The sequence below is a fragment of the Propithecus coquereli genome, unplaced genomic scaffold (genome assembly GCF_000956105.1).
Source record: "Propithecus coquereli isolate 6110/MARCELLA unplaced genomic scaffold, Pcoq_1.0 Scaffold56, whole genome shotgun sequence".
NCBI classification, from domain to species: Eukaryota; Metazoa; Chordata; class Mammalia; order Primates; family Indriidae; genus Propithecus; species Propithecus coquereli.
The window spans coordinates 2,985,445-3,007,535 of NW_012151507.1; the positions used below are offsets into that span (position 1 = coordinate 2,985,445).

General features: G+C 39.8%; 1 protein-coding gene across 1 annotated transcript; it reads right to left on the reverse strand.

Annotated features, from left to right (window-relative positions):
• Positions 1-843: 843 nt before the first annotated feature.
• SELL (selectin L) lies at positions 844-21,809 on the reverse strand. The gene is made up of 10 exons (XM_012657762.1): positions 21,794-21,809; positions 21,541-21,639; positions 20,620-20,701; positions 18,412-18,798; positions 17,340-17,447; positions 13,943-14,128; positions 12,577-12,762; positions 10,935-11,063; positions 6,978-6,996; positions 844-2,131 (listed from the first exon to the last, which is right to left on the reverse strand). The coding sequence occupies exons 2-10, from the start codon at positions 21,541-21,543 to the stop codon at positions 2,092-2,094; spliced, it is 1,140 nt and encodes a 379-aa protein (XP_012513216.1). The 5' UTR covers positions 21,544-21,639; positions 21,794-21,809; the 3' UTR covers positions 844-2,091.
• Positions 21,810-22,091: the final 282 nt, after the last annotated feature.

The following is a 22,091-nucleotide window of genomic DNA, read 5'->3' on the forward strand; positions in this document are numbered from 1 at the left end:
TTCCTAATCTCAGGAGAAGGCCTCAGAGCTGTTTCAGTTCCAGACTTTGGGTAAGATCCAGAATCCTACACCAAGAAAGCATGAAAGGTGAGATTTGGGTGGGGGAAAAAATCTATGTTTAAGGTTCAGTTCACAAAGCAATTTCATACTTGAGATAATATCACAATAACCCTGTGAGGTAAGCAAGGCAGACCTCATTCTTATTTTATAGGCAAAGGAATTAAGTCTCAGGGAGTTTATGTTCAAGGCCTTTGGAGAAATTTATATTATGAGTCTTTATTTATGGGACATGGCATGATATAATTGGTAAGATCACATAGTAACCTTAAGGCTTGAATATAGGTCTGTATTTTAAAATCTATACAAATCTCAATCCCAAGAGGTAGTCTCCACTTGGGTTTCTTGACTGTGGTGTTTTAGTTGAATAAACACTTGCGATCAGGGCTGCCATGTGACTTTGTGCAGGTTGTGCACTGTACAACTCCATGGGATACAGCCTAAGCCACACAAATGTGAACAACACATCCTAGCTTTACAGTGTGTACAGCATGGAGAATCTTTTGCAACGGCCCTTACTGTAATGCAGAATTTGAGATGGCTTTGGAAAAAAATGTCCTTACCATTATTATTCTCCTAACATGTGCAAATTTGTGTGAAAGCTATACTGGTCATGCGATAAGGAGGTATTTCCAACTGGTTTCTAACAGGGCCCCATTCTCTCATAAGAATTCAGCCCTTGACATTAGGTGAGTATCTATCCAGGTCATCAGATGGCATGGAGAGAGAGAGTTTGCTGAAACTTTTATCAACAGTACACTGTACACACTTTCCGATTTATTTGAACATGCATTTATTGAGTGTCAAGTAGCAAACTAGACATTTCAGGTATCTGGCACAATCTCTACCCTTAAGCGTACAATCTCATTGGGGAGAAAACATAACATATGATAGTTTTTAAAATAACAAACTAGGTAACCTTAAAAAAAACCAGGCTGTATTAATGCACAAAATTCTGTGGTACAAACTAACCTTGCAGCGGGAAGCCAGGAAGGGAAGATTGTCGTGGGTTGGACTGGTTAAGGGCTAGTTATAAAAGAAGCGTCAAGAGTGAAGGATGCCTGAGATGAATCTTAAGGAATAGATAGAATCTAGGTGAGTGGATAAGAGATTTGGGGGCAGGGGAAGAGGGAGCATTTAACATGAGTCAGGGAATCTCTTTACTTGTTGTAACTCTTCTATATAACATCTCAAAGAGATATCACCTGCAGCTAGCATTCCAGCGCTGATGTTTCTTTATTAACAATATAGTGGTGACAAAAGCAGCTTTGACTTCAAGAAATATGAATGTGTCTAATAAAAAAGAGACAGCAAAACCTTCAAACAAATGAAAAAACAGTGCAGGCTATTTCTCTCTTCTTGCCTTTTGTTCTGTGCTCATGAAATGCTACATGTGGAAGTCAGCCAGCCGAGAAGGGGAGACGGCTGAAAGTGAGGAGGCTGAAGGCTGTTCAACAGGGTGGCCTCCGTTTACACAAGGCAGGGCTACGGTGCAGACTGGACTTTCCCAACTTGAGCAGGAGGACTCCATTACTTAGCTGGAGTAGCAAAGCAAGGATAACATCAATGTTATGAATTTTCCATGAATTTTACCTGCACAGTATACAGAGGACAGACAATGTTAAATTTGATCTCCGAGAAAACTGAGTCTGTAGTTACATATGTGTCAAATTTCCATCATATTTAGAAGTATATGTCATCAGGTACAGCACTGAATTGAAACTGGAAACAAGAGTCAAGAAAGAGCAAAGTCAGCCATCTTCATAATCCACAGTAATCCTTTCCCCCACGGTCTCATTTGCTTCTCCACGGAACATATAAAGACTGAGCTGTGTGAACAACACCTGTGGGCTCGGGGAGGGGAGATGGGTGAGGGGCAAATGAGGGCAGAGCAGCTGTTGGTTATGTAGAAATCTTTCCAGATGCACTGAAGGAAACGCATTCATCTTTGATAAAGGAGACGCCACCATGCAAAACTTTTCAACGAGGGATTTGAAGAATCCAATGACTCTTTAGCATATGAAGAATTTTCTTTCATAGAGGGTGATTTAGTATGGGTTCATCCACATCCACGCTGGAAGAAAAACAAGAGATTATAAATTAAATAAAGGAGCTAAAAATTGCAAAACTGGAGGTGCTAGTAGTAAAGGTAAATATTCACTAAGGGGACAAGTGGAGCGAGGAAATGCTTTCAGCTGGAAATCACGGACAAGATGCAGGCCTCAGGATGCAGGCAAATGGGAAGAGAACCCGAGAGCCGCGCTTCTCACGTTTTCCTGTGCTTCCCCCCAGAGGTGGCTCTAAAATGCAGACTCCGGTTCAGTAAGTCTGGGTAGGGCCTGAGATTCTGCATGTCTAACAAGCTCCTGGTTGTGCTTATACTGCTGGTCCATAGACCACACTTGGAGAAATTTCTGCAGTACAGCCTTGGTGCCCATACCAAATGAATTTAAAGGACGGTTTAGATTGTTTTTTGAACAGTGGAAAGTCAGGAAAGTAGAAGACATGCTCAAATGGAAAGTAAAATCAGAGAACATAAAAATTTATGAAAGGAACGGTGGTGGTTCTAAACATCTGACTCTGGTGGGATATAATTTAAGCAGTGACAAATTTAATTTCATGAAATAAATGCCACTTTTTGTGTGTGACACAACTGTGTCATTTTTGGGCAGAGCAGGTGGTATGTCTTAATAGCACCTTTCAAGGAGAGAACCAGATTCCGAGACTCTGGTCTCATGATGAACTGTCAGGGTAAACCACAGTTCAGCAGCTGCAAACGTGCTTGCAAATATAGAGATAAAAATGTTTCTGAAAACAAAATTTCACATATGCCCTCCTCTGAGGTTGGCATCGTATCTTCCTGTGTATCTTGGGTGTAGCTTTTACCTTGCCAGAATTTAGACACTAGAAACCAAATGAAGTGATAAACACAGCCAGTTTGCAGAAGAGTCAAAATAACCCAGCAAGAATTGAAACCACAAGTACCCAAGGACCCATTCATTCGCCTTCCAAAAGCTGGTAGAAATGAGCACAAGGACTATAAAAGTTAGCTCCAGGTCTTAAAAAAAATTGGCACATGGTGTTTAGTGCGATAGCGTTCATTTTACCTTTGGCTTGTTCTAGAAACACACCCTACTTCTTCTACCCCACCCTTCCTTAGGGCCATCACACTATGGTTTCAATGTGAGAAAAAAAATCACATTACTGGAAGAGGATGGTGTCTGAGACTTACAACTCCCATCTGGGAGTCAAGAGTCTTGAGTTCTAAAGCGGGGCACAGTGGCGTGTACCTGTAACCCTAGCTACTTGGGAGGCTGATGTAGGAGGATTGCTTGAGCCTAGGAGTTCAAGACCAGCCTGAGAAACATAGTGAGACCTCATCTCAAAAACAACAACAAAAAGAGTCTTGAGTTCTAGAACCATAAGGGTTAATAGCATGACCCCTGGATCCAGATGGGTACAAATTTAGCACTGCCATTTTTTCAGTTGCTTTGGGCTATTTTATTTCTCTGTGCCTGTTTCTTACGTATAATGGGAATGTTAATAGTACCTACTCCCACAGACTTGTAGGCAATATTTAATTATTTAAGACATGTAAAACATTTGGGATAGTGTGCAACATGGAATTAATATTTGATAAAGTTTTATCATTATTGTAACTAACTCTGTTGCTAGCTCAAGGCCTATAGTAAATTAGCTCAACTAAAAAGAGAGCTTGAACATCATGTCCACTAAGATCCTTTTCAGACTCAAAATTCAATAACTCTATGAATTAAGATAACCTTGGTCAATAAATGAGAGGTGTCCCAAGGCAGCTGAGCAAATAGTTCTTTGCCAGGTCTTTCTAGACCATCCAGTGAATCATTCAAGACCTATGTTGGTGGGGCAAGCCTTCCCTTTCAACTTCTATTAATACTTCACTGCTCCTCAATGAACTGCGGGTTCTAGAAAGTTCTACCAACTGGCCTCAGAACATGCTTTCATAGTCCCACTACCATATCATTGTTTATATCATTTCCTTCCTCCAGACTGCCTTTCTTCCCTTCTTCTCTCTATATACCTAAATCCTATCCATTTGTTAAAAAGCAACTCAAGGCTAGATGTGACAGCTCACGCCTGTAATCCCAGCACTTTGGGAGGTGGAGGTGGAGAATTGCCTGAGGCCAGGAGCTTGAGACCAGCCTGGGCAACACAGCAAGACACCTTCTCTAGGAAAAAAAAAAAAAAAAACCTAGCTCTGTATGATTGTGCACACCTGCAGTCCTAGCTCCTGGGGAAGTTCAAGGTTATAGGGTTACAGTGAGCTATGATCACACCATTGCACTCCAGCCTGGGTGACAGAGTGAGACCCTATCTCAAAAACACAAACAAACAAAAAGGCATCAACTCAGTTTTCATCTTCTTTATAAGATCTTATCTAATCATCAAACCAAATGATCTTTTTTATTCTCCCATATAGCACTCATCAGCCCTTACCATACGATGCCTTGTATTTTTCTGATTTTTTTTTTCTGTATTTCTGTCTTAACTCTCCAACTAGATAATAATGTCCCTGAGGTCAGGGACAAAGCCTTACTCTTCTTGGTGTCTCAATCAAGCTTAGCATTGTTCCAACAAAAAAAATGTTCAATAGACAACCATTAATTGATTTATTGTAAAAATCAGTGAGCCATTAAACTTAATATGGCAATGTGATTACTATGGTAATTAAGCAAACTAATTAACTAATGCTAATACTCTTCCAGCCAGCATCTCTTCCTGTGCCTCAAGGACATCTAAAAAGAATTAAGTTGATCTACTTCCATCTAGTGGCAATGAAAACAGGTGGTTCCTGTGGCCAGAAAACGGTTCTGGGTAGATTGTGTCAGAAAAGACTTTCACTTAATAGTTGTGAGCATTAAAGAAGCCTTCACATCTTGTGGGTTTCCTGTCACAGAGATAGGGAGGCCACTGAGTCAGGACCCCTTCCTCACTGGACCTCATCTATATGATGAAAGAGAAGATAGGATAATAAAACAGAATAAAAAGAAGCTCCACTAACCCTATGTCCCCATCCAGTTACCCTCTTCCTCCAAAGCCAAACTTTTAAAAGAGACGACTACACGCTCTGCCTCTACTTCCCCAAACTGAATGATTTCTCCACACTTGGTCAACTTCTGTCTTGATCTGTGCACTGAAAATGGTGTCCCCACTGACACCCTGGTTACATCCAGTGGCAACTTACTGGTTCTCCTGGCAGTATTGGAAACTGTTTCCATTTCCTTCTTTCCTTGGCATTCATGACCCCATACTCTTCCTCTTCTTCCTTCTACCTCTCTGACAACCTCTTCTCCTTTCCCTTTTTCCTTAGCTGATTTGTGAGATCCTCTGGTTCTCACCCTCTCTCCCAGGTCCTCTTCCATTCTCACACTCCTGAGATGGAGTACCCACTCCTGAGATGGCAGTTACCCCCTGAAATGTGAGAACCCCCATATTCACATCTCCTGCCCCAAGGTAGCCCCTTGTGCTGCAATAGGCCCAATGGACCACAAGGGCATGAACCCCAGACACCTAAAGCTTAACACATTGCAAAACTGAATCCATGATCTTTGCCTCCAACACTTCTCTTCTTTTATGTTCCCTTCTCAGTAGCAAATAGTTCTACCATCCACCAGTTCCCAGGTCAAGAACATGGCATCTTCTTTGATTCTTCTCTCTCCCTCTTAGCCAATCAACAAACACATCTGGTTGATTCCACCTCCTCTTATCTCATGTACCCATCCTCACTGCTATTTTTCTTGACAGGTATCATCAGCATTAACCTAATAACTTCAAATGCCTCCAGAACAGGTCTCTTTGCCTCCAGACTCACCTGTCTCCCATGTTTGCCATATTGCTGTGCAAGGTGATCCTCATAAGACGAAGAGTGCAAGGTGACACTGCTTAAACTCCTTTAGTGATACCCCAAAGACCTCAAGATAAAGTCCATACTCCTGAATAGGGCTTATACATTACTTTATGATGTGGCCTTTGGTGCTTCATCTCTTCCCAGTTTCTCTTTACACTCTAAGCTACAGCCCACCGAACTACTAAGTTTGTGGTCTGTAGGAGGGTTGCCCAAACAATCCCTTTGGGAACCATCTTCCTTCACTTCTAGCATGTTATAATGAGCCCAGTTGTCCATATGGGCACTTACTATGTCACCAAAGTCTCATTTACATAGTTCTTTTTACTTACATTCTCCTTCCTAAAATGTTAAAGCAAGTCACTAAATCTTTGAAAGAGAAATATTTTGCCATCTTCATTTCTGCCAGATGTCTACATCTTTTCTCGGTATGCTATTTCTCCAATTGAAGAAATCTAAGCTTCAAGACCAAACTGAAAAATAATTGCGTCTCTGTGAAGACAGTAGGTAGAATTTATGCTCCCTACCTTTTTCCACATTTCTGAGGGCCAATACTTACTAGAGCCACAGTGGTTTACCCTTTTGTGTCAGGCATTGAGGGCCTAGGGTCTGGAGATGTATCTTCTTCTTAGGAGGCAGCACACATGAGTTTCTCAATAAGCGCTAGTCGAACTGAATGTTTCTTGGATACTGTATTTAGAGCCTCAATGCACAAGAAGAAACATATCACATGCTTCTAACCCTCAAAGACAATTCTGAGACAATCAGGAAAAGTTCCCTTTACACAAACCTCCCTTTCCTAATGGGATATTACTTGTTCATTTGTTCATTTATTCAGCTCCACTAGCACCAAAAAACACAGCTTTTAAGGGAAGCTAACAGATTTATCACCTTATCTGGAAACTTCATTTAAACAAGGACCCCATATAAATAGCTACTATGAGGTTAATGTGTCTGGCTATAACAGGAAGTATCTCAAGGAAGGCAGAGAAGGGATCAACAGATGTGGAAACTCCTCGCCATCGATAAAACTTACCTCTTCTGAGATTTCTTGCCTAAAAATAGAACAGAAAATAGAGAAATGGCATTAGCAAAAAACAGACAATTTAAATTTTTAAAGAAAGGGAAAAGGGAGATCTCCACCCTCAAAACTCTCTTTTGTTAGGGGGACCCTACCTGTGTCTAAGGCGATTTGAGATACTGGCTTAATGTTCTAATTCAAATAGTGGCAGATACTCAAATAGAACATGTGTGTTGGTGCAGATGCCTCTTGGGGTTCTAGTCCATTCTCTGTGCCGCTCTTAAAGACAGAAGTCCAGGCTGAATTGCCTGGTGGCCAGACCAACATGCGCATTCATGTGTTTATCCCTTCCCAACTTGCTGTCTCATGTTACCTGCAGATTCCTCCCGTAGGGGACTTAGCGGCTAATACAGTGAGATACATTACGTCCCACGGCACCTTCTCTGTGTGAATCCACGAGAATTTCATTCTGGCCTCACTGGTAGGAATGTCACAGCCTCATCTAAGTCACTAATGTGTTTTTATCTTACAATCACAGCAAATATCACAACCGGTTATGCTTCCTTCGTTGACTGGCCGCAAGGAAACTGAGAGCCGGATCTGAGACCCTCTTCCATCAATCGTGTAGGACTTTGTGACACTCATTTTTGTGCCCTGACTTCAATTTGGGTACTTATTTTTGTACCCTAAACTTAAATTTGGCTTTTTTTCTTACTTTTTAAATAATTTTAATTTGATATACTAAATGTATTTTGTATTGTCTTACATTTTTTAAAAAAAGCAGAATGTAAATAAGTTGATAATTTTATTTAGAAAGAAGCTCTTCGAGGAGAAATGATCATGTGGGAGGCAATATATTTCAGTGGCTGTCAGCCGGAGCTCTAGCATTATTCGCACCCAAGTGCAAGCCCCGTTTTGCCATCTGCAGTGTAGTGTGTCTTTGAACAGCTTATCTTCTCTAAACCACAATTTCTTCATCTGTAAAAAGGGTACAGTATTTATATCTTCCTCATTGGGTTGACAAACTAAAATACATTCAAAACATTTAGGCCAGGGCCTAGCACTTAGACAGTGCTCAGTTACTGTTTTAATTGTTTAAAGTGTTAGAAATTACTATTTTAGATGTTTTCTTCCAAAATCTAGCCTGCTGATGACATGGACCAAATGCACTTGTGCAAGGACAATCAAGTATCAATTAATTTCAAGTTCTATTTGTTTATCTTCATGTGAGTATTTTTTTCTTTTAGGAATGATGAAACAATAGATCAGCAAGAATCTGTTCCTACTGAGAGGGTTTCTTTTGAAAGAAAAGGGAACTAAGGGGTATGTGTTCAGTTTCATGCCCTGTTCTAAACCTGTGTGTTGATTCAGGGGGAGAATTCTTCCAACCGAGGAGAAAAACAGAGTCTCATGATGGTTTTAGGGGACATATCTGGGTAGGAGTCTAATCGCTGACTCTGGCATCTGTCAACATGGGATTTTAGAGATTTGATCTAAAACACCATTGCCTCCATTTCCTCATTTAGCGAACAAGTAGTCAATTAACCTTATTTACCAGTGTTAGTGACTAATCAGAGAATAATAATGCTAGGAGCACAAAGTGTTTCTAGAGGAGCACATGCACAGGGGAACATGTTTCTGGAGCCCTCCCTTATTCTTTTCCTAGAAGAAAGGACCTAAAGTCTGGATACCAAGACTACCAGGGCAAAGGCCAAAGTGCCAGTTTCAGAAGATCCATCTGAGGACAAAAGAGCAGGGGTTAGGATTCTGGTCACTTCATTGGCTACCACGCCCTAAATATTTACCTGTCCACTTTTTCTAGCTTTTGGAACCCAATAAAGCCTATAAAATTCTCATAATAGATGAATTCTGCATAAATGCAGATTTATAATTTTTTACTTTTATCCCTGTAAATGCATGAGCTACATTTTATCTTAGAAAAGCTCTTAGGTTTAGCCTGGGCACCTAGCCATCATTTCTACCATTGTCTCTATAGGAAAAAATATCTTTTGTGTTTTTAAAGAACCAACTTAACAACTAAAATTTTTGGAAGACAAAATCATCTGTAATTTAGAGATAGTGGAAGATGCTTCACAAATGAAGACAATTTAAATGTTATGTTACAGGTGCCCTGACTTTCCTACACAGTCAGTGATCTTTTTGGGGCTTCTGGTCTCTTTGTTGGCATGACTGTAACGAGCCTAACTGCCCGTTATCTGTTTCCTGTTTGCGCCACACTGATTCCCACAGCAGGAGCAGGCAATTTTCAAGTTATCGGTTTGAGATCTTGTACAGAAATGACACCAAGATAAAAAATTTAAAAACAACCCTACTTCTGTTCTCACCCCTGATTCTAAAACAGCCTTAGCCACCTAGGCCCTCACTAAATACACATGACTTTGGTTCTGCAAACATGTATTAAAAGATTTGGGGATTTGGGAATACATATCCTCCTCATTAAGGTGACTTAGAGCTCCAAAGTCCTTAAAGTTTTTAGATAGTAGCCACCTTATCCCAGGGGGTGGTGTGTAATTACCCACTCTATTCTCTAGCCCTCAGGTCTGCCATCATTGCTCAAGGTAGGAAGAAAGAAAGAATGGTTGGCAACTGGCTTTGAAGTCTCAATGGAAAAGATAATCGATGGTGGGGAAAAATTTCATTTTTCTTTTGCCTTAATGCAGTACTTAAGGACTGAGTGCTGTCTAGTACTCTAATATGGTGGGATGCAATCCCTACAGAATCTCTAACTAAGAGCAGGAGTGGAGACATTTTCACTACTCAGTGATCTCAGGTTGTGGTTAATGAAGGTCTTGCACATCAGCAGTGCCACCCCCCATTGTCTTTCTGGATTGGTTAGAAAACTAAGCTAGCACCCTCTATTCTGAAATTGTGATGAAAGATCAGATTGAATGGAAGACCACTAAGGATTGATAGATAGTATTTCTGTAACTGCCAGTGCAGATGGACAGAGGGCACGCTTTGCATATTGTATTCAGTGAACAGAATACATACCAACTAATTAGAAGGAAGTGAAATCAAAATGGCAATCGACTGACCCCACAGAAAGGCAGCACAGAGCAGTTGGTTAGCAGTTATTTTGAGGTCATTCATGGTCCCTGAACTTGAAACAGGGATATCTTAAAAGCTGCCCAATGTCTAATGTCCAGTCTTGAATGGTTCTGCCAGGCAAGTTTGGCCAAGTGTGGCAGTGCACACCCCAGGCTTGCTGCAGACTGTGGGTCTGTCACTGGTGGGCTGGTCCCACTTTAAGGCTTGGACACACTCAAGGGGAGTTGAGGAAAGTGATACCGTCGTTCTTCTCTGGTAGAATTCTATCTACTATTCCAGGCAGCAGATATTAACTTCTCTAGGAAGTCTTCCTTCTTCCCTTTTCTTCTCCAGTCCAGGATGGAGGGAAAGCATATACAGTGCATATACGCTGTGGCCTTGGTGAATAGACACTGGGGAGAACACATGGGGATTTCTCCCAGGGTGAAGGCAACTCCCATGTGTCAGGAGCCTGGCATGTATGTGACTCTTCAAGAGGTCAGGTATTTGGGAACAGTGCCTTGAAAACCTTAGTGGACATTAGATTCATTTCTTAGTGGAATTATAGCACTGAAATCCAGGGCATGTAGCCTCTTAGAGGACAGAGATTATGTATCCTTTTTTCAGAATTAAATAAGAGCAAAGAACCATTAGAATATCTCATTTATTATCACCCTAGCAAGAGGTCTTAAAGATAATAGGCATTTTAAAAAGTTTTGTCAGATAAAAAGCAAAAACCAGCCAGCTTGTTTTCATGAAGGAGTGTACTGGACTAATTTACGTGCCTCCAGGGACTGATGTCTGTAGAAAATAAAACCTGGCATCCTGCTTCAATTGAATCTATTGCACTTAATTTCCTGTAGGGTTTTTTTTTTTTTTCACTTTAAAGTCATATTATTTTCATATGAAGTTAAACTCACATACCTTTTCTTAATCTCCTTGCCAACCAAATGATAAACATCAACCCAGAGAACGCAGTAACCATGACTGCTACTGGAATGAAGAGGGGGTTATAGTCACCCTCCTTGATCATTGAGAAACTTCTATCCAATTCTGAAAGAGAAACCAGTAAGGCACAAAGCATGAGACCATGAGCATTATTTCCTTAGTCCATCTCAGGATATTTGAATTTTTCCCTCCTTACGTCTCACAACAATAGCCCATTTGGTGCTATTTGACAGATGAGGAAGCTGGTGAGGGACGGCCCATGAGGAGACTACAGCAGGGGCAAAGACTGGACTGGACTAGGCTCATTATCCCAATGCAGGTAGAATCTCAATCCCCAGATGTGTATGCATGGAATTCCTGGGATGTATCTAAAAATCTTGGCAAGAGGTGGTCATCACTATACTTAGCTCCATTTTGTTTGATCGTTGGAATTCTGGAACACAGAGAAAAGCTAAAAAGCCTAATACAACTTCAGGAAAAATAAAATCCAGTGATCTGAACTGGATAACTTGTCAGTCAAATGGAGCTACTAATGCTTTTACTTTAAAGCAGTTATACAAAAATAAGCACTTTACATGCCAAGGACCTGCACTAATCTAACTTTCAAATGGTACAGTCCCACCACTTCCCTCCACTTCCTTCACAATTAAGTAAAAGAACATATCCGTACATCCTTTTGTAAACATGAACTAAGTTCCCTTGGGGGCCTTGGCTGAAAAAATACTGATATGAAAAATATCTGTCTTCCAATGTCACCATTTGAAGAAACCTACTTTCACATATTGGCACTGGATCTGACAGTATCCCTAACTCTTTGTTACTTTGATGAGCTCTTTCAAGGTGTTTCCATCACACACCCTAGTGTATAATGGAGAGACAGCTCAGGTTCCCAAAGGCATCACACAGAAGACACCTATTGGCTCGATGAAGACAAGGAGGAAATGGGCACTAACTGGGCTTTCACAGGAAATGTCCCTGATGGGCCTGACATTCAGTCCTCTGCTACAGGTCCCCCCCCCATCCCACCCCTCTCTGCTCTCCTACTCTACTCTCTGGCCCTGGGCACACAGAGATCAGCTTCTCCAATAGCCTCTACAGATCCCACCATTTAAAGACTTTGTTATCCATGCAGATGGTCTCAGGGGCAGACATAGGTAGCCATTCTTTCACATGCTAATTTAACATGCATTTGTTTTAGCACCTACTGCCAGGCACTGTGTCAGGTGGAGGGTATACAAAGAAGAAGAAGACGTGGTCCTTCTCATGCATGCACAGATTTGGAAAGTATCACTTAGTGATAATTGAGAAGTATCCACCATTTTGGGAATTAGATGGTCACTGGTGACCTTTGCAGAGGCGTTCCAATGGTCCAACAGAGAAGTAGGTTGATAATAGATAAGAAATAAATCAGTAGAGACAGTGGGTTTAGATTTTGAGAGTTATGGAGTAGGAAAGAACAGCCAAAGATTTTATAGTACGTTAATGCATATATATTTATTTTTAGGCCACATATCTTTAGCAAAACAAAATTTAAAAGTGTACTATATCTGTCCCCACCATCTACTCATCCATCAACTCCATCTTTAAACCTTCAGTATATTGGGACAAACTTACTCACTTTGACATATTGAACTAGGGCTTGACCAGATTCCAGATGATTCACAAATAGTTTTCTTCTCCCCGATTAACTCAGTTCCTTCTGAGCAGCTGAAGGTGCATGCAGAGGAAAAGCTGTAGTTGGCCAGGGGGTGGCTACAGTGCATTGTCCCCAAATCTGGTGCTGATAGAGGCTCACACTGGATCACTTCAATGAGAAGGAAAAACAAGTATTTCTAAACAGACACCCTCCCTTGACCAAAGATTTTTTAGCCAAAGCTATCTGACTCAACTGTGGAACTGTTCTCATGAATCTAGAAATTCCTAATTCCTAGAAATTACTTCTGATAATGCGTCCAGACTTCATCTTCTTGAACATGATGGTGGGTGGTGAGTCAGGGATGAAGCCAAGAGAGTACTGAGAGCCCGTGGTGGGGAAGGATGGTTGCTGCAGGCTGCTCAGCTGTGGTGACCCTCCAACTCTGCTGGAAGTGCCATGCCACATGACCTCTGTCTCAAGGGCTCCTACGGAATATTCTCAGTGAATGCAGAGAATTTCCACCTTCTCACCTGTCCTAAAGTCTACCCAAGCATCTTGGGAAAACATCCCAATTCTCCGAAGCAAGTCCAACTTCTGTAAAATTTTGTAGGTGGGTCGATTTAGTTCTATGATTTGAATAGTGGATTTTGATAGTACTTTCAAGAATTAAACTATTTAATACGTAAGCTAGTGAGTCAGGAGCATAAACGCAGAAAATATAACCAAAACTTCACAGATTCAGATGCCACCAATTTTCTCCCCAAAGAGGATAACCTTGGCAGTTAAAAAGGAGAAAAACCTACCATGTTTCAAATTTACAAAGGTCAAGAAATTGTGTTTTTGTTTTTCACAGCAACTGTTATTCTCCCAAGAGTTCATGCAGAAGGAAAAGTAAAAGATGACTTTAAGCATAAACAAAATAAAACAATCAAGAAAGACTTCTTTCTATTCCCCTGAGAAGGAAACTGGTTGATTTAAGTAAGACACCACATAAAATAGGTGTTATTGAAAGGAGAGTAACCAGAATTTAACTGGGGTTCAGCAAGATTGGTTATTTATACCATGGCAATGAGAAAAATAAAAAAATGTACTACAACCATGCTGTATTACTGTGAGTTATTTTACACACTATGAAATGGCTTCAGAAGTTTTTATTTTTTGCTTGGGAATTTTTTTTTTAACTTGAGTAAGAATTACCCCTTTGAGAAGCATCACAGTATAATAATCTAAGTTAAGTCAAACTATTCTCCAAAAGAGAATATAGACTTCTTAGCAAGACTCCACTGAATGTTCTCAGACTGTAAATGCAGGACTGCCGTGACAAAGCCTCTACTCTGAAGTTACTCACCTTCACAGGTTGGTTCTAGAGATGACCAGTTTCCAAATGGTCCACAAGTGGTTTCTTCAATCCCAATTAAGTTTGTTCCCTCCGAGCAGTTGAAGGCACACCATGAGCTGAAGAGGAAGTCTCCCAAAGGGTGAATACAGGTCATGGTACCCAGCTCTGGGGCCTCCAAAGGCTCACACTGAGTCACTTCAATAAGAAAGGAAATAACATTGGGAAGTGTTAGAGGGCCTGATGCCTGAATTTTAATCCTAGCTCTACCACTTGATGGCCATGTGCCTTTAAGCATGGCTACCTAAACCCTCCAGCTTCAGTTTCTTCATCTATAAAAGAAGAATAATGATGATTGTATTAACTTTATAGAGTTGATGTGGGAACTAAATTCAATTAATGTAAGTCAATTAATTCAATTAATGCAATTCAATTAATGTAAGTCAAAGACTTAGAGCCTGACTCATAAGAAGTCCTAATTAATCATTAGCTAGTCTTCATATTATTGTCTTTGGCATCATCGGGGGAGAGAATTTTTAAACCCAGGTAAGTCTAAGTGGGAATTTCCAGCTCAGTTGGAAAACAACTATTACATCAATGCCCCAGAATATACTAGAGTATTGACAGTAAGAGGTTCAGAGAAAGAATGGGTCTCCAAAATCAGTCTTCTTTGCAAGGGGAGAAGATAAAGCTTAGAAAGCATCTTGCCCTCAATTCTATCTTCACCCTCTCTAGAGCAGTTCCAGAACTTTAGCTCATCTAATTTTGACAACCCTCTCCAGAAACTGTATCTATTTCCCTTCTGTGATTGGTAGTACAGTAAATAAAATTAAGACTTGGGGGACTGCAAACTAGTGCAACCTCTGTGGAAAGCAATATGGAGATACCTTAAAGAGATACAAATAGATCTACCATTTGATCCAGCAATCCCATTACTGGGCATCTACCCAAAAGAACAAAAGACACTCTATAAAAAAGACTTCTGCACTCGAATGTTTATAGAGGCACAATTCACAATTGCAAAGAGGTGGAAACAACCCAAGGGCCATGAATACATGAGTGGATTAATAAAATGTGGTATATATATACCATGGAGTACTATTCAGCTATAAGAAACAATGGTGATATAGCACTTCTTGTATTTTCCTGGATAGTTCTGGAACCCAATAAGCACCACATGTACTCACCATCAAATTGGTTCCACTGATCAACACCTAAGTGCACATATAGGAATAACATTTATTGGACGTCGGGCAGATGGGAAGGGGAAGGAGGGGAGGATATACACATACATAATGAGTGCGATGTGCACTGTCTCGGGGATGGACATGCTTGAAGCTCTGACTCGGGTGGGGGGAGGGTGGGCAAGGGGAACATACATAATGTAAACATTTGTACCCCCATAATATGCAGAAATAAAAAAAATTTAAAAATTAAGACTTGGGAAATCAAAATTTTCATATTTTAGACCCTGCCATGCTATATGGGCAAATATCACAATTCTTATGTCTTATTCCTTATCTGTCAAATTTAAGCCATCATTGTGACATTACATGGAGATTTCAGTGAATAATGAACTCGAGGAATTAGAAGAACTTTTGTATTTTCTGTACACAATACAAGTCCAAATTAAAGTTGGGAATGATATGAGATTAGAGAGAAAGATAGGAGCTGAGACAAAATGATCTTATCTTTTTTTCATTGATATAAGAGCATCTATTATATATCAAGCATTCCTCTAGGTCTGGAGGAGATTTCATCCTGTAGGACTAATGATAGGTATAAATTCAAGGGTGGATGGTCACATATGTGTGATGTGTTTCAATTGCTTTTAATTGATCAGTCTGCCTGTAGTATGAATAACATAGTTGAGGGATGCTAATTTAAAGTTGTGGAACTCATCTAGGAGACTATTGCAATAATCTAGGAGGAAGATAATGAGGGCAATGGTAGTAGAGCTGACAAGTAGGAGACAAATTAGAAAAATAATAAGTTAAAAAATTTATGCTACTTTGCATAAATGTTGGGGGCAGTAAGAGAGTCTCATACCGGCATGCCCATGTAAATGGTGGTTCCACATACTGAGAAAAGGAATACACTAGGGAAAGCAGGCTGGGGACAATTGATTTTATAGCCTTTGAGAAATACCAAAGGCTATCCTTAGCATATTTGAAGTTCAGGGCTGGAGACAGATTTGTCAGACCAAAGATCACATAGATTTGCGAGTCTACAAAAGTCGGTAAGTTTGACCAAGGGAGACATGTAGAGTCAGAAGAGAAACAGACAAGGTATTATAGAAAGGCTGAGAAAACATAATAGCTTTTGGACATGGATAAGTGCCCACAAAGGATTTCAGGAGAAACGATCACAGATAGGAAGAGAACCAGAAAAGAGTAAAATGTTCAGAAAGTAGTGAAATGGGCATACTAACGATACAACAATTAAAACATAAAGTTCGGGAATAGGGGAGGGTAAAGTACTGGGAAAAATTCACAGCTCAGGGATTGAGTGCAATGAGTTAGATCTATTGCAGTTGATTGACATTTAAATTTATTTTGGCTTTAATTCTTTATTCTTTTCAAATTTATTGCTTTTAAAAAAATTATATTGTCCAACTCAATCCAAGCTCACAAGCAAGAGCCTGATATATTCCAGGCATAGTCCGAATCCCACAGATGTAATGATAAATAGGACACTTACTGGTCTCAAGATGCTTTCAATATCAGGGTAGATGAATAAGTAAACAGGTGACTTCAAGAAATGCAGGAGAAATCGGAAAGAAATATGTGAAACTATCAGAACACAGAATAGGGACACTTAGCCTGTCTTGGGGTCCAAAGAAAGCTTCTTGGAGGGAATGGTCTCTGAACTATGTCTTAAAGATGAACAGGTGTGTTAGCCGTGTTCAGAATGAGAGAGAAGGCCGTGAGCAGAGTCATGAGACACACAGCTCATAGCATAAATGTGAAGAACTGTGAGTATTCTAATGTTACTAGAAGGAAAAAGCACGATTGCCTTCTGGGTAACTCACCTTCCTAATGATAAGTAGTATAGATTCTTTCAGACTTTAGAGTTCTAATTAATCTAATGAGCTCACTAAAGTGTGAGCTTCTTCAGAGCAGGAATCCACCATGCCCAATTCCTTTTATTGTAACCCTTACAGCTTTTGTCCCAACACCGTGTTCCTTGTGGTACTTAAAAAGACTTGTTGAGAGATGAATTGAAACTTCATGCTGACTTATGAAATCTTTACGGAAAGGGAACAACATTGTGAAACAGAGCTTTCTTGTCAAAACTTCCCATTTCTCAGAATGGCTAATATCATTTCATTCTAACCAACTTCCATCATAAGCTACAATGATTCCTGTGTCTTTACATCGGAAGAAACAAAGAAAGGGAAGAGACTTACCAAACTGACACTGGGGCCCATAGTACCCTACATCACAGTTGCAGGTGTAATTATTGATGGTTTCCACACATTCCCCATGGCCACTGCATGACCAGGGCTGGCAAGAAGCTTTAAGGAGATCAGAAAAAAAGAATTTTAATGAGATTATATTTCAGTACTCATAGTCATTTCTTTAGAAATAATTTTTTTGTCTGAGACTATTTTAATAAACAGGAAAGGTTTATTTGTACATTATTGCATTTTTTGCATAAAAATCATATGTTAAAATTTTTATTTATGGAATATACTAGGCATATAGCCATAGACAATTATTTGCTTTTAGAATGAAATTACTGATACTAATACTCCATAACATTTATAATGAAACTTAGTAGCATACATTGAAACTCTTGAAATTACTTGTTTTTTAATGTAACAAGCAGTTAAATCATGACCTGACCTTAATTGTTTCTGTGGGCAATCATTGCTTGGTAATCCCTTTCTTTATAGAAAGCACTAAGATTAAAAATCCAAACTTGCTAAAATAATAAAGCCCAAATTATAAGAGACCAAATTAACTATGTTTCACTGTTAAAATATGACTTGGAAAAATTCTATTTTGGAATTGTTATATGAGATTTTATAAAAGTTTTCATATACCGAAGATAGTGCAATGTTTCATTATATAGAATTATATAAGATTAGGCCAAGAAGGAAACACACAGCACCAAGCTCCCTACTTCGCAATGAGGAGACTAAGGTGACGCCCCCAACTGGCCCCAGCTCTCTGCTTCCACTCCCCGGCCCTATCAGGGGCACCAATTGTCTCGTTCTTCCTCCTTACTTCCCATACATACTTATCACCATGATGTAACTTGATTTAGGGCTATAGTTTTTGGGTGTAGGGACTTGCTTACACATCAAAAGTGCTCGGAAGTGCCATGATTCAAGCTTCTATGGAGGACTGGAAGTATTTTAGAATGAACTAGCAACTGTTCTCAGTCCTCAGCATTTCTGTGGGGTTAATCTGGTTATTCTCTTAACTCTGGTCCTTCCTGAATCTGAGGTAGCGGAGCCGTTGGTCACCCCCTACCTGTGTAACAGAGGGCTGCCTTCGGTTTGTGGCAGGCATCGTCGTTCCATTTTCCCGCGTCTTTGGGCCTTTTGATGTAGATCTCCACGCAGTCCTCCTTGCTCTTCTTGTTGTTGGGCTCCCCGTCGCCCCAGTTCTCCGCTTCTTTAGTAAGAGACTTGTTGGTTCCCACCCACGTCCATATCCCTCCCACCTTGCGGATTCCTATCCAGTAGTAAGAACGACTGAAAGGCAGCGTCTTCTCCAGGTACTCGATTTCCCCCTTGTTCTGTATGGCAACCAAATCCGTGTAATTTTCTTGGCAGAACTTTCTAGCCCTTGCCCAGTTCATGGGTTTTTCAGAATAATGGTAAGTCCAGCAGTTGGTTCCATGATATGCCAGGAAATCTGAAAGACATCAGATTGTGAACTATGTAGACTCACATGATGTTACAGCTGAAAAGAACCTAGCCCTAATCCAGGCTGGGCCTACAGTGTAAGTACTCATCTCAGGATCCGAGAATAAGTCGTTTGCAGATTTGAAGTAGAATCTAGACCTTCTAGCTTGAAGATAGAATGCTTTTTACCCATGGGTCTATTTCAGACAAATTTGGTAGCTTTCTAGATTTATTTTCACAATATTTTTTCTCAAAATTCTTTCAATTGAAGTTTAAGCAACATATTTTAGAAATTCATATTTCTTTTTCTTAGTGGCTGTCAATCATTTAAAGTATAATATCAAATAACTCTAAAATTTACAATCTACTTTTTTATCCTGGGATAATTTCAGGAAGGCCAACATATATATATATATATATATATATATATATATATATATATATATATATACCCAAGGGAGAAGCAAAATAAAGACAAGAAGAACAATGACATACTGTTAAGTAATCTCTTTCATATCAAAAAGATAATATGTTACCACAGAAAGAACTGCCTCTGGGAAAGTCTCTATAGACAACCCAAGCCTTATATATCTAATTGCACAATAAAAAAAGAACAATTTACAAAACCAAGTGATGTAGGATTACGACATACCATGTTCTAGACATGAGGATATTCAACTGATGGTGTTTAATAAACATATGGTGCTTCAAATGTGAGGGCTTTGAAGAAACCTAATTAAACACATAATTACATAATGACTCCATAATAATGTACACCATTCTAAGCATGGTGTGATCTGTGCAAGCCACTATGATACAGTAAGGTAAAAGTTTTCATAGCCATCAACATTTACGAGTTTTTACTGTGCAGGGCAGGTACACTGTAAAAATATCAAAAAGAATACAGATTCAATTCTTACAGTTTCCTAAGGATTCTGAACAAAGAATAACAGATGGAAAAAATACATAATCTTAATCAAATCAAGTATACCAGAAATGAACAGAAAACGTAGAAACAGATATGATTAATGGGTAAAGAACATCATAAAATAAACACTTTGAGCGGAGTTTTGAAGGAACATTCCACTAGACTATAAGTTATAAGGGGGAAGAGACTGTCGTGTCCCCTGCTGTGTCCTCAGTGTCTAGAATAGGGTTTGCTGCTGCAGGGACTAAGAAAATACTTGTTGAATGAAACAGCACTAGGTTCCCATGTGGCACAAGGCAGGCATGGTATAAGGAATGTGTGAGGGGCAGAGTAAGGATGTTTGTTTGGCCAGAGCTGAAAATCCAAGCTAGGAAGTAAGAAGAAGGAGCTTAGTTAATAAATGGGAAGGAAAGCTCGAAGCTATTACTGGAAAGTCTTCAAAATTCAGACATAAAACTTGTCACATCAATGAAAGAAGGACCAAAAAGATATAAAGCCCTTAAGGAGCTCGCACTATAATTATAGACATGATATTGATTCACACTGAACTATTAATAAAAAATAGAAAATAGAGTGCTAAATATTTGGTACAGATTGTAAGTGCCTTATTAGTGATTTCTTAATTAACTTTACTCCTTCATAATTGAAGGCTTTTGTGGGACTGTCATGATCGGAACCCTACAGCCAGGGATATGGCAGGTAAAAAAATTCTAACTTCCTAACCTCCTAGGTTTCTGGGGAAGAACTAAAGGTAAGAGTAAGAAAAGAGATGCTCATAGAAAGGATAGAATTAACAACTATCTACCTAATAATATTCCCTGCGACTATGTACACTCAGTAGACATTTAAGAAAAATAAACACACGTAAAAAAGGCTTAGCAATATATAAATATCATAACATACCACAACAGAGCATTGTGCAGACCCACAACTTGAAGATGTTCCATAAGTCCCTCTGAGTGCCCTGACATTTCCATAGAAACATCTGCAAACAAAACACAAAATTGTACTTATACTCTTAAACCACACGTTTGCAGCACTTTGAGGTGATACTACAACTTTCTTAATATTCGAAATAAAACACACATGTCTGCTACTAAATCTGCTACAGTAATAGATTTCTCAGGCATTGGGGGAAAAGTAGCTTCAAATTTACATCAAAACTGATGCAGAGTTTTGTTGTTTTATTTTATTTTCATGTTTTAGTGTCAAGTTGCTAATCATCACTGCTTTAATTTTTTTCTACATTTTAGTAGTTTTTGTACCTGCTTTCCTTCTGAGCTGTTAGGTCAAACTATTTAATATTCAGCATGTATATTTTTAAAAGTGTTCTTAGTACTTAATGAACTATTGATGTTTATATTTAATGTTATAACCCCACACTTGACCATAATGTGTCAATGCCTCAAATACCTAAAAAAACGAGATAGCCAAACAGACACCAGCAAAGAAAAAGCAGGTCATTTTTTTTCAAATAAAAAGAAATACACATTTTAGCAATTAAAATGACAAAATCACAGCTCTTCTGCACATCTTAAAACCTTATTTTCTGAAGTATATCACTTCTCAGGTAAACACATTATTTAGTTGTAAAAGTACTGATTTCACCAGTACCTCTCCGCAAAAGTCCCACCAGGGGCAAAGTTAAGGAGAGGAAATCAGCACATTGAGAGGAAAGATTCTAGGAACACTTTTACAGACTCTGAGAGCATTTTTAGTTTCTATCTTTCTTAACCAAAAATAAAATGGGTTGCCCCTTGCCACCTGCATCTACAACCCCAAGAGTCTCTGAGTATCTGAAATCATTTCGACTGAAAGGCTCACCATGGCTTTGCTTGGTCCTTCCCTAGTCGTCCGCAGCCCTTCCACCTGTGGACTCAGCACCACGGGTCTCTGGGCCCTTGCCCAGGGGAGTCTGCTGTGCTGCAGGGAGGCCACACTGAGTGTCACCAGAAAGGCTTGCTTTCTTTCATTTCTCTAACCCAGTCCCACATCCTCCCCCCTCCTTCACCCTCCCCTTCCTCCTCCTCTTCTCTCTCCTCCTTCCCCACCCCTTTCCTAGACTGGCCTCCATCACCTCTCCTGAGAGAAAACGAGCTTCTGGCCAGGAAGATGTTGACTAGATTCTCTCTTCCTTCCCACCTTCCCTTCTTTTGTCTTTCCATCCTTCCTCCTCATCTTTCTCTCCTCCTCCCCCTCCCCTTATTGTTGTTGCTCTTTTTTTCCTTCCTCCTCTTCTTTTTCCTCCTCCACCTTCCCATTCTTCTCCTCTTCTTCTCCATCTTCTTGTTCTTCTTGTTTTGTTCTTGTTCTCCTTCCCGTCCTCCTCCTTCTGTTCCATCCCCATCTACTTTTTCATAAATACTGGGCTAACT